Genomic DNA, 13,920 nt, shown 5'->3' on the forward strand with positions numbered 1-13,920 from the left:
GGTAGTTTGGCATATAAAATAATCTTAAGTGGAAATGTTAATTTTTTAAATATGTTTATTTAATTCGATGTTGCCAAAAGTTAAATAACCATATTGGTTACAAAGGTGGCCTGCATGTTACTTGTCGGCGGGCCTCATGCAGCCTGCAGGCCACGTGTTTGACATGCCTGCTCTACATGATATTGCCTGCCATTCAAGAATATTATCCCCCTATTTAGTGTTGAATACTATAGCTACATCTTCTTTTCCCTGACTGTTATTGACTGAATATAACATTTTGTATTTGTTGCTTAGAAAGATCTCACATGTTTTGTCTTCTTTGTTTCAGTCATGCCTATTATGTCAATCTGGTACTTATCCAATTCTTCTACTAGTTCCATTTCTTTTCTGTTGATACTTCTTACTTTGATAGTACCAATCTTGAACTCTGCTGATGTTGAGTTGTAATGGCTTCCAGGATTTGTTCCAGTAGCTGACTTTGCACTGTTCACCTTGGTTCCCTGATGAAAAGAATGGATTCTTTTGTTTAACCGACACCCTTGCTGGCATGAAATTCTGTCATGTTGTACCATCATTTTACATTGTAGTTTAAGCCAATAAGAATACACTTTGGTCAGCTAAATCCCAAATTGCCGACCCATCCTCATTCGTTCATTACCCAGGTAGATACCTAACAGGGTGCACCATGAGAAGGTGAGGATTTTACATTAGGTTAGAAGCTCCAGTTTTTTTATCCATATTCATAAGAAGGCTATTTGGAGGTCTCCTCCCAGTTATACAGTTTTGACTTTTAAGTACCCCTGGAAACAGGTGTGGGTTACATATTCAAAGATATTAATTAGAACCAAACATATGCAGACTATTGCTCCATGCATAAAATTTAGGTTTTAAAGCAGTGTTTTTCAAATGGTGTGCTGCCAAACTTTGATAGTAGAAAATATTCTCACTGCAAATTACATTACAATTTTGTCTATTTATACAATTATATTTGTATAAAAACTTCTGTCGGTCTAATATATATGTAACATTGGTTTATTTTATGCAATTGCTAAACTAGTGCCACCTATCAACCATCAGTGATACATCAGGTTTAGTAGTTACCATTAAGTTTCATTGTTAAGTTTAGCTATTCCAACTTCAACGGTTTGTCTTGAATTTTTATTAATTTCATATGTAAGACATGTCTTACCATGTCTTACATATATGCTATAATAGAATTTGAATATAGTCAATATAGTGTAAACTGTAAAACATTTATATATTTATGGTTAATTACATGAGTGCAGCATTAAGAACACAGGTGTGCCACAGTCTTCAAAGCAAGAGGTAGGTCATGCATCATGCAATACAGTGCATTCCTTTGGTTGGAAAAGGCATCAGTTCAGATTTCATTGAAGTGATGAGATTTGAATGAAGCTAGTAGACAGAAATATGTTTAATGGGTGGAACTCAGTTTAGGGCAAAATGCTTTGAAAATAATAATATACATATATCATAAAAAGTAAATGTTTTACATACATTTCCTAAGACAAAGATCTCTCTTATTCTGTCTACTCTTAGAAATATGGGCTGAAACTTTGATTAAACTTCACATTAAGCAGTGCCTTTTTACAATTATAACAGTTACTGTACTTTGACATATTTTAATATTTTGTTATTCAGAATACAAGAAATATAATAATTTTGTGTAAATTGGTCCATGTCAAGTGTATAAGCATCAAATGAAGCAGGTTCTTAAATATTAAATCTTACTTGTGTTAAAATTACAGCATACAATTAAAGCAATAACTAATTATGTTATATAACATTGTTGCATTGTGAATAATAAAATAATAATAAAACCTGCTGCAAAACTCAAATGTGTTACATTGAGTTTTGCAGCAGGTTTTATTATTATTGCACCCTCCATGGAGTTGCAGACTCATCATCCCACAGGCACAATAAATTTAAATTGATAGAATAAGCCTCTGTTAAAAAAAAATCAGTACATGTGAGCAATAACTTTTGCCACATACATACAATCAAGGTATTAGTGTGTATATTCATTATGAACGTGTCAATTTTGAAAAGGATTTCCATTTTCTCCAACTATGAAAGGATTTGTTTTTGATACATAGAGTACTTTTTTTGTTTGTTTCTGTTTGTACGTGTGTGTCAGTCATTTGATAAATGGTGGCAAAAATCTCATATTATCATAATTAAATTAAGCCATTCTACCTTAATCATGGTAGTAATACTTTATTTTTGGTACAGTGAACTCGCAGTCTAACTATTATATTAATAGTCTCAACCACCGTCCCATGGGCATAATGCTTCTATAAAGGAAATTTGCTATAGCAAACTATGTACTATAACAAACTTTTTGTGATTCTTTGGAGTTTGTTGCAGTGAGAGTTGACCAAATTTTTTAGTCCCACCCTGAATAAATATGATTTTGTATTAGTAAGTTTCTGTTGGATATATCGCAGTTTAGGTCTTCACACTCAGTTAATGGCAATGCTGGTACAGAGTTTTTGAACTTTCTGTTTAGGGACTGTTTAAGCTAAAATTGCCATTTAAAAAAAATTATACTTAATATAATATTTTGTATTCCAGTTTTATATTTCATTAGTTAACTGTATTTTGATTATTTTTAGATATTGCGCATAAAACTTTTTTTTTTTTTTTTTTTTTTTTCAAAAAAAAAAGTGAAACCATTTTGATGAAATTATGATTTTTATGGATTTTAGTTCTTGCGTTTGCTTTACATAATTACAACGTGAGTAATCATTACTTTTTATTCTGTGAAATGTGTTGTTTCATAAGAGATGTATTACAGTAGATGTGGCCCATGCAAATTATTTTTTAATGAAACAAATTTAAATTTAAATTGATAGAATAAGTGTTTTAAAAAAAATGTACATGTAAACAATCACTTTATAATTTGTGTCACATACACACAGTCAAGGTATTAGTGTGTATATTCATCATGGATGTGTCAATTTTGGAAAGGATATATTTTTCTGCAGCTATTTTTTGTGCTCAATACTCTCATGCCTAAATAGCAGTGAGGAGTTTGACCCAGTATAAAAATATTGAACTTCTTATGTTTTCAAATATTATTACAAGTGTCAAAATAAAGTTTGGTATTTTTATAATGGGTCAAGTCATCATTAAAATTCAGACATTTTTATACTCTTCGCTTATTTTACTAGTCTAACTGATCTTTTACTGGTCTAACATGAACTTTATTTTTAAGGTGTAGCTTTGCACTTTAATATTTGACATATTTTACTTATATTGTTATTGAAGATTTCAGCAGCACATACTTAAAGGTACAGTTATTTATAGTGATATTTGTCTCATTCACCTTGAATGTGTGCTGTCATCAGTACAGTGCAGAAATTGACAATATTTATATATAACAAGAATATTTAACTGTTTCACATAAAATTTTTCAGTAAACAGATATTTGCATAAGAATGTGTTTATATTCTTCATAAATTAACTGAGATATTTTTATGCATATTCAAAATAAAATTACTAAAAAAATGCAGTAGGGAAGAAAATAAGAAAAAAGGCACCAGTTATGTGTGTATTACAAGTATTGAAATTGATGAATAAGAATTAATGTACACAATTCCCTTCATGTTATCACTTTATGTGCCCTCATTCTACAACACCTTTAGTCTTGTCTCTTTCAGATCTACTCATCCCTCTGCACTCCTACAGTAAGTTGCCTACAATTGAATTTTATCTCTACACTTTAACTAATTACTCAGTTTGTTTTGAATTCAACAAAACCCCTTTTTTCGTTGCACTTATTAACTTCACAGTCCATTTAAATCTTTTCACGTCTTTTCAAAAACTGCGTTCCACCACTTGTGTTCCATCATCAATTGTTTTATGTTATTAACATGTATTAATATTCTAATAGCTTTAACAGCGGCATATAAAATATGGAGAAAAGTAGTTTGTGGTTTGATAATTTTCCATCAACATATACTTTTTATGTATTGTTGAGATAATGTTTACTTAACAAAACATTTTGGATGCTTTGTGTCATTAGTAATGACCATCACCTTCTGCTAATTCTTTTATCATTAAAATATCTAGTCATGTTAAATTAAAAATTGATCAATATCTTATCATTTGTCTATTCATTTCATAACATTTTATGCTTCAATGTTTATATAAAAAAAAAATCCAAAATGTTATGTTCTATTTGTCATAGGTCTGTATATTTATTACATATCGAAATCATTCTTAGTATGATTTTATAATTAAATAGTACAAGTAGAAATTCTGCAGTTTTTAATAGTCCATTATACATAACAATATGCATATAATAAAGTATTTTTATAATTTAGAATATATGTGTGTATATGCAGAATGTCATCAAAGTAATGAAAGCATCCACTTCATGTGGTTAGAAATTTTAGTTACAAATGTGGAGTTAAAGCTAACTGAAATTTTATCTTACTGTCATATTCTACATGGATAATCAAAATATGTGTATTTGTTTCATATTGAATGCCCTTGATGGTGAATCTGGTAAAGTAATAGAGAAGACATCAGCCACATGCTGGAATGGATAGAAACATGTCCTCTCATTTCATGACAAATTACTATTAGTGGGGAATGTAGAATGAATTGGGAGAGAGGATGATATTCAGATAACAAATATCACCCCACCCTGCACCTCTTTTTGCAATAACATTTATCCACAGAGAATTAATTATATAGACTCGGATATGGTTGAATGATATTGCACAGCTTCATTGTGAACTTTCATGATATCAGCATATCTGAACTGTAAACATAAATTGCCTCTAAAGTATTCCTTTACCATCACGATTTGTTCATGGCATTTAGCAACAATATCCCTTCCTTTTACAGTACGTCTTTTCTGTTGAAAGAACATAATTTTTCTGCCACAGTTTAGCAAAAAAAAAAATTCCAGATAAAAAGCATGTAAGTGTGATCTCCCAGTTTGACTTATTACCATCCTCAGTTCATTTATGCATTTATAGGAGTTTCTAATAATCCTCATGAAAGAATTCATGATTCTCCACTGAAGTTTGGTTGCATACTTCTTTATATTCATAATATTAGATATTCATCCTGTTCTAAAGTGCTTATGATTGCAATTATTTGTAATTTCCCCCTCGCTTTTGTTATACTGGTTGCATTCCACATACCCACTCGTGCTCATGAATTGTTTCTCGTGAATCCTGTTTAATTCAGCAGTCACTTCAAATCGCATCATTATTAGAATTTGTTTTCTTGTGTCTGAATTTATTAATACGTTTTTTACAACTTTTGTACAGTAATAAGATGTGCTCAATTATGTTGTTTCCCAAATTTTCAATTAATAGGCACCGTTTGTGATCTGATGAATACTATTTTGTTTTCAGAGAATGTAGGTTGATGTTATTAACAAAGCAGAAATATAAAAAATTCCTTTTAGTATATACTAAAAGGAATTTCAATATACTTTTTTATTACAAAAATTTCAATATACACCTTTATGGCATTCGTATAGTGAAGGTATGTAAGTTCTTTTCACTAAGCTTTGATATCTTCCAGGTCTACCTACTCACTGATGAGACCTCAAAAAAGGTTGAAACCAGTCTGGGTAGTGACCTCTCCTCATAATGTAATGACAGTATTACATCTCCTAGGAGCTGTGTTTTACATTATGAGAAAATATCAAGAATAGTGAGGGAGCTTGCTCCACCTTTACTTCGAATTGCCTTTGCCGATAGTTTTTCGTCATGAAACTTATAGATGTAGTTATCGATCTTTAGTTTCACTTACTGGCTATAAAACAACAAAGGATGTTTATCCCCTTATTTTCTATACTGTTTAGTAGTTCTACATAAGATTAGTTGTCATTCTGAACATAGGAAGAAAATTCCTCAGAGTTTTCTGTTTACTTTTTTTAATTTTTTTATTTTATTTATCTCTAGCCTGCAATATAATTTGCCATTTCTTTGGTAGCTGAGACTAATTAACTTTAGAATATACTGTAGATATGCATTTAAAATTCAGAAAATGTAGCCCTCAGAATAACATGATTCACGTTTTTAATTTTCAGTTTTAATCTAGAATTATAATATTGGTATTATAAAAGCAAAATACAAAAAACAAAGTGAAGAAATTAACATTTATTATACTTCAAATTAGTAAATGCTTGCAGTGAGGTGTGTTTGTTTTTCTAGAATTTGGCTAGGTATTAAAGCTTATGACCATATTTTAGTTAAATATACTGGGTTTCTTTTTAAATTTAAAACAAATGCATTTATAGAAACAGTGCCTCAAAGGAACTAAACTTCAACATAGAATTAATATTAAAAGTTTTGCTTTATTCGAGTATCCATTCCCTATGGAAATTTTATCCACTTAACAAATAGAAACTTATGTATACCAAAAACAGTAAATAAATAACAGCAGGAGAGTAATTTTCCAGTCAGATAATTGAAGAGTTGGATAACTGAAGGTACAGTTACCTGGTGCTGTACCTTCATGAATTCAGTCATGATATGCTAACCCATTCAAGGGTTGGTTAGTTGACAGTTCATTTAATTGGAAATTGGATAATCAAGAGACCACTGTTATTATTAACATCAGACCTCCATGCAGTCAAATGACTCATCAGAGGAGATCCACATTCTCCCATAAAAAAAAAAAATAATAATAATGATGATGATCAATCTGTGCCTTAAACTCCTTCACAGTTTCCAGACCTCTCTCTCCGGCAATGTATTCCACTGACCAACCATCTCATTACAAAGAATCTGTTACTCACACTCATCCTAAATCTTAGAAAAGCATGACTGGTAATATATAGCTGTTTAGCTACATATCACCAGTTATGCCTGTCACAGCATCATTATCATACAAATTAAACAATAACAGTCTCAAAATAGACTGATCCCTATCACACACACACACTAAAGTAGTGAACTTCCTCTTTTGGAAACGACTCCTCCATACAAACCTCACTGATGCCTGTCAGTCAACTAATCATCTATTCAATTCACTAATCTGTTATCCAACCCCATCAGTTACAGTTTATTTGCCAGTTTGTCATATGGCTGATTATTAAAGCCCTTCAAAAAATTTTAGTATACCACTGCTGTTTATGCATCTCCTTTGTTCAATGAATTTGTCATCCTGTTGTATTACATAGTCATATTGTCTAAAACATGACTGCCATTTAATAAGCCCATGACATTCACAGAAAATACTACTATTATTTTGACAGAATACCACATGGAAAACTATTACAGACGTTGGAGCAAATAGTAATGGATGTGAAGCAATACACTCTCCGTCAGATACCAGAGAGTGTATTAAATGGTGGAGTGGAATGTAGGATAATGAGGGTAACTAGTGGAGTACCTCAAGATTCTGTACTAGGGACACTTCTCTTTAATTTGTATATCTAAGGAAAGATTTAAGGTAGATTCATTTGTTTGCTGATGATGCAAAAATGGAGAGGACAGTAGTTGATGACAGTGATGTAGAGAGCCTGCAGGATGATTTAAATAAATTGGCATTGTGGACAAAGAATAAGGATTGCTAATTTAATGTTGCAAAGTGTAAGGTTATGCACTTTGGGTTGAAAAGGTTACATACTGCTTATCACATTGCTCTGGATTGCAAAAAATTGAAGAGGCTAGGGACTTGGGATAATGTGGACAGAGAATTGCAGTTCTGAGGGCATATTGCAAAAGTCAGTAAAATAGCTCAGAAGATTATTTGAATGTTGAAAAACATGCTAACAAGTAAAGATAGGAAGTTATCTTTCTTTTTAAGGCTGTGATTTGACTACATCTTGACTGTTGTTGTACAGATTTATGTTGATTGGATTTTAACGGTATAGATGCAAACACAGATTGATAAGAAAATAATTATTTATTGACTTAGTTGTTAAAATTTCGCTGGCATTCTATCCAGCATCTTCATAGCACACAAATATATCCGACACTTTCGTTATGGCAAGTCGGGTCTAGCAGACCATGTTTTGGATACCCCCACACACAGGATCAATTGAAAAAAACAAAACTGCTGCACAGACGCTTTTACAAGCCAGAGAGGTTGTTCCTGGAATCAACAGAAGCCTTGAAACATACTCCAAGCCTCAAAAAGTATGGATGTATAAATCTACTAAAGATTTGGGAGACAGTCATCCTAAGACCAAATTAATACTTGCTTTCTTTCTCATTTTTTTATTTATTTTTTTTTTTAAATTTTTTTTTTATCCAACTTAGATGTTGCCTAATTAGGACTTGAGTCTTTATGTTGCATGCTACAATTGCTCATACTAGTCCCATTGTTACACCGGATTGCGGTTGTCTCGCTACTGTAACAAACTTTGTGTGCTCTGAAGATGCTGGATAGAATACCAGTGAAATCTTAGCAATTAAGTAAATAAATAGTTGTTTTCTTATCAATCTGTGTTCGCATCTATGCCATTAATATCCAATCAACATGTTCGACGAACACATAAGCCTTTCAACACAGTTTACAGATTTAGTCACTAAGTTTTTGGGGATCAGGAGGTGCTAGAGAGAGGATTCAGAGAGGAGTGACCATGCTGATGACAGGTCTGTGGAATGCTTCTTATGAGGATTGGTTGAAGGTGATAGTTTAATTGATAGGCAGAAAAGAGGGGGACGTGATAGAAACTTTGACGCAAAGGAAATATTTCAATATATGACAGTCAGAGAACTAGGGATCATGGAAGTTGTGTAAGAGTGTGGTTAGTAAGACTATGCTTATTAGATTTTTTGCATGAAGAGTAGTAAATGAGGGGAATGGATTGCTAGAAACATGAGTCTCTAGACTCTATGGAGATATCATATACTAATAAATAATTATCAACCCAGTTCTTAATCCTAACCCCTCATGAACCTTTCCAGCACCTTAACCACAACCACACATCTGAGTCTTATCACCCTCTTTCCAATCCTTTGGAACTTGCCATCTTACAAGATCATTTTTTGTTATACAGATATGTCAGGTAGCTGTTAACTCCTTGGTATATCTGTATAAATATTTGTCTTGCAAGTTTACTTAATTCCTCATATAACTCCTGATCACCTACCATCAGTCCCTTCTTCACTACACTATACCTGCTACACAAACATTCCTCATGGTGATGGCATTCACGAGGATGAAATATGCTGATATGATCATTGATACCTCATATATATCCTATTCAACATTTACCAATCAGCCATTTTTATCCACTAACTCTGTCTTCACATAATCATTCTTTCTACTGCTTGCTACATATCAAAAGAATTCTTTGGATTTTTCTTGATTTTGACTTGATTGACTAATTTCTGCTCATACTGCACTTTTGTTTCCCTTACCAGCTGTCACTTTCCTGATCTGTCCTTTGTACTCCACATTCAGCTGATTATTACCCTTCATCTTAGACTGCCCCTATAAAGCTCCCCCCCCCCCAAAAAAAAAAAAAAAACTACATGCTTATATCGTCAGCTGTTCATTTTACTCATACCTTATTTACCCTTTTCATTTTTGGAATGCTCTCAGACATTTCTGCTTTTAAATAGCTGTTGGCCCAAGGAGCATCATTCTTCTTTCTGTCCAGTTCCTCTATCCATGCTATAGTCCTAATTGTCTTATAAAATTTTCATAATCATTTGCCTTGTAGTTTCTTGTATATCCTTTTCTCACAGAAATTCTCATATGACTGGCTTTAACCAAGTGTTAACCTCATGATCACTTTTGCCAACTGGAGAAAGAGATGAGGCATCTCATTTCATAATCATATACTCTAATATGATCAACCTTAGACTCGCAATCCTTGTGTGCCTTCATTACATATTAACTATGATAGCCCTCCTTCAAGAACTCAAATTCATTTTTCATATTCCCAGATGCTATTTCTTCATTCCAGTCAGTATTATCATAATTAAAATTAAAATTACCTATAATGCGATAAAAATCTTCTCTTGCTCACTAAGGCAATTTTTCTCTGCCCTTCATATTCCTCATCCTATAGCAACATTCAATAAAATATTTCATTCGCTGCACACTGTACTGTCTCAAAACCACTGCCATTATTTCCCCTTTGTATCTTAACTTTTTGTTGTGGGCACAAGTTCCCTACCATCATCAATAGCACTTCTCCCCACTTCTTGCTTCACCTGTCCTCTCAAAAACACATCATGTCCTTCAATTTCAGTTCCAGTTAGGATATCATCCTCATCCAACTGTTTGACTTCTTCCAATTATTTTTGGGTGAATAAACTCAATCATTGCAACAATTTCATCTTGATTTCTGATACTCCTGGCATTCATAAAGAAGTATAGAATTCATTTCTTGGTCTATAACCACTTCTGTACATGCCACCTCTTATCTGTGATTTCTCTACTCTACTCCTGCTCACTTTTATAATCTCTTACCCCATATACTCATGTCATTCCTATGCTAATTATCCTTCACACCTGCATGCATTTATTACTTCTTTTAGAATCTACTCTCCTTATGCTGTGTCAATGTCCATCTGACATTCTCATCTCGCACATTACTCTCTATTTACAAACGCTTCAGTCTTTTACATTACCACTGATCCCTTGTTCACATTCATTGCACTCTCTGTTAGTAAATGTCTCTCCATTGATTCACACCATATTCATTTAAAAATGTATTCCACACATCAACAAACATCATCCCTTTCTCTTTACACAGCTCTGTTAACATACTATTCATGATGCTTGCATGTTACCTCAATTCATACCTTGACACCACACTGACATTCTTTTGTACCATGCTGTTGTCTTTCACTCCTCTCAATAACCACCTAATATCGAGTCTCACATTCTCCTTCTCTCCAACGAAATCATTTGTTCCCACAATCGTCATTAGCTCATACTTGTTTACCTTTTGTATCTGAAGCATCAATTCCAGTTTATTTTCTCTCCTGAAAAACAGACCTTGTGTACCCTCTCATTCAGCACACCTTTAATAATGGAATTTCCATATAGCACCACTTTTGAGTCACTCATTCTCCGCCATCTTTTATTTTATATCTTTTGTACTGATCCATTCATATCCATTTAATCTCATTTTGCACATGCCTTATCTTGTTTCTCATCTTAATCATCTCATTCTTCAATTCGTGCATTTCTCCAGTAGAGCTCCTATTCGTTGAAAGTTTAGTTTTCACTAGGTTAGACTATAATAAATTTAGTTTAATCCTTTATCCCAGTGAGAGCAAACAAAGTTTGCATCTGAAAATATCTTCAGGACTGAATATGGTGTTGTACTATCTTACCTGGGTAAGTAGTACAACACCAGGCAACTCGTAGCAAAGGTGGAGCAAGCTACCAACACTCCTATCTCAATATCTCCCATAATGCAAAACACATCTTCTTGCAGATATGTATAATGTTATGCATTAAGGGATTGGCCACTACCCAGACTAGTTTCGACCTTTATTGAGGTCTCTTCAGTGGGAGCCAGGCCCAGAGTTGGAGATACCAGGCAGAAGCAATAGCAAGGTCATCTTTACCTATAGGAGTTGCCAGAAGGTTTGCCACCTTTTTTTTTTTTAAATTACTCTGGATTTAGAGAAAGATGTTGAAAGTTTATTTTTTACTAGGTTAGACTATAATAAATTTAGTTTAATCCTTTATCCCAGTGAGAGCAAACAAAGTTTGCGCCTGAAGATATTTTCAGGCACAAACTTTGTTTGCTCTCACTAAGATAAAGGATTAAACTAAATTTATTATAGAGCTCCTATTCATATCAGCAGTCACAGTCTCCATCCACACTTCCCCACACATCCATGCTGCAATTTGCAGCCTACCAGCATCCTCAACAAATGCTACACCTTTAGTCTCAGTTATCATTAATAAATAAAATTTCACTAAAATGCATTCAATTTCACTGGTATTACAGAAAAATTAAATTTGAGGATTTCATCTCATTACCTCTAATGGTAGGTAATGAGTGTTTGTGTGAATGCCACTCATTTAGAAGAGGAAGCAGTGTTCAAAAGACAAGATTTACATATTCGTGCAATTCAGGAGGTCAAAATGGGTATCTTAAATGATTTGTGTAGTTGATAGGTTATATATCAACTGCACAATTGTGATGATATATATCCTGTAGTAGTAGTGAATAGATATATGCTAATCATTTTCATGAGTGACTGAGATTGGAATTAATCATTCAGTCATAATGATTATGTGATGAATTATTATAGCAACATTATTCCTATTCATAAAGGAAGTTATTGCTTAAGGGAGAATTATAGACCAGTTGGCCTTGTAATCCTGGACATGAAATGAAATATTAGTTAGAAACTATATCCTTGATTGGATCACTTTTTGAGCAGTGGACAATGTTGTTGTGTTAATGAGATTAGTTATGACAAACTTGCTTGCTTTCTTTTAAGAACTATATATGTTGGTAATGGTTACAAAATAATTGATATGTTTCCAAATCTGTTGTATAGTATTCCACATACAAATTCACTGATTAAAATGTGACAAGTAGGTATTGATGATTGCTTCTGAGATAGGTAGATAATAAAAATTAGCTTTCAGAGTGGTATCTTCTTTAATATTTTTGTTGCTGCTGCTCTTTAATATGTTCATTAATGACAAGAATGAATAGGATTTAGATAGAGTTAATGAATATAAGGATTGAGGTATTTTTGTTGATAATGAATTAAGATGCAGTGTCCTAAGGGTTAAAAATAAATAAAACTAGATAACTGAGTGTCCTCTGCATAGTCTATAAGAAATGTGTTGATCTGACCATGTACTTCTGGCTCAGTCTCCAGTCCATCCTCATTTCTTCAGGCATCCTAACGGTGGGATGCACCAAGAAATGAGGATGGACTGGCAATTTAGGACTGGCTTGGGATACGAAATTGTATTCTGTATTATTATTATTTTAAACATAACAATCTTATGTACAGGATTAACTGTTTTTGGTTCTCTGCAGTCAGGCAGAGAGTTTGCATTCTCATTCTTTGTTGAGGTATGTTACATAAGAATATCAGTTGTTGTAAAGTGAATTACATTTTTTCATGCCATTAATAGTTATTTTAACATGATACTGTATAAGAACATAACAATTGCTATAGGACAATATTATCTATTTACATGAGAGTAACAGATGATCATTATTCACACTGTTAAACAAAAAAATCTTTCTTCCCCCTTTCTTTCTTTGGGAGGAGTGGGAATGATGACGCTTGTGTTGGAAAGTGGGCTATGATGCAGTCGCCCTGCTCAGCCAGGAGTTGATTCCATGGATTCCGGTCTCGGTAGAAAAGATCTAAGGTGTTGTTCTGCCTGTGGTGGTGGTGATGCTTGTGTAGGATCCGACTTCTAACCTTTTGTTTGAAGGCTGCAAGGAGTTGGCCAGCTACCTCTCTCTCTCTCTCTGTGAAGCTGTTGTGCTGTCTGGTCTTGTGTGTGTCTGAGATAGAAGCTGTATATTACTGCTTTTGCAGAATGATTGATTATTTGACTCTGCATGGACGAGATTGAAATACTCCTCTTCTGTTTGAAGACTACCACAGGTTAAGCTGCCATTTCCCAAGACAGATTAATTGGGTGTTGACTGGGCATTCTAAGTAGATATGGTGGACTGTTCCTGATCGCTAGTGGAACAGGCAGTTATCAAGACATCTGGGTTAAATTTTCGTAATATAGTTGGAGTGGCTAGTGCATTGTGCCACATTCTGCAGTGAATATCTGCGTCAGGTTTGGTGGCTCTTGTGCGATATTCTGTATTACCTTAAATCAGAGAAAGATATATGGTGACACAACATGATCATATGTCAGTTTTTTTTTTTTTATTATAAAGGCTAATAAATATCCATTGTTATTTAATATTGAGTAAACAATCACCACTTGCATTTTGAAACTTTAAAAATTTAT

At 33.3% G+C, this 13,920-nt stretch overlaps 1 protein-coding gene across 4 annotated transcripts in view; it reads left to right on the top strand.

The window, feature by feature from the left end:
• The window catches only part of LOC150092679 (mediator of RNA polymerase II transcription subunit 25-like), a 616,627-nt gene that overhangs the window by 383,158 nt on the left and 219,549 nt on the right, over nt 1-13,920 (top strand). For 3 of the 4 annotated variants that reach the window (XM_090414304.1, XM_090414307.1, XM_090414305.1), the window contains exon 18: nt 3,684-3,710. The exons of the other annotated variant lie outside the window; for it this stretch is intronic. In XM_090414304.1, coding sequence (XP_090270430.1) covers nt 3,684-3,710 — 27 coding nt within the window. The remainder of the gene's footprint in view (nt 1-3,683; nt 3,711-13,920) is intronic. 4 annotated transcript variants of the gene reach the window in all.

The sequence above is a fragment of the Typopeltis vanoorti genome, chromosome 25, assembly GCF_054136105.1.
Source record: "Typopeltis vanoorti isolate ZY-2024b chromosome 25, IOZ_Tvanoo_1.0, whole genome shotgun sequence".
In the NCBI taxonomy this organism is placed as follows: Eukaryota; Metazoa; Arthropoda; class Arachnida; order Uropygi; family Thelyphonidae; genus Typopeltis; species Typopeltis vanoorti.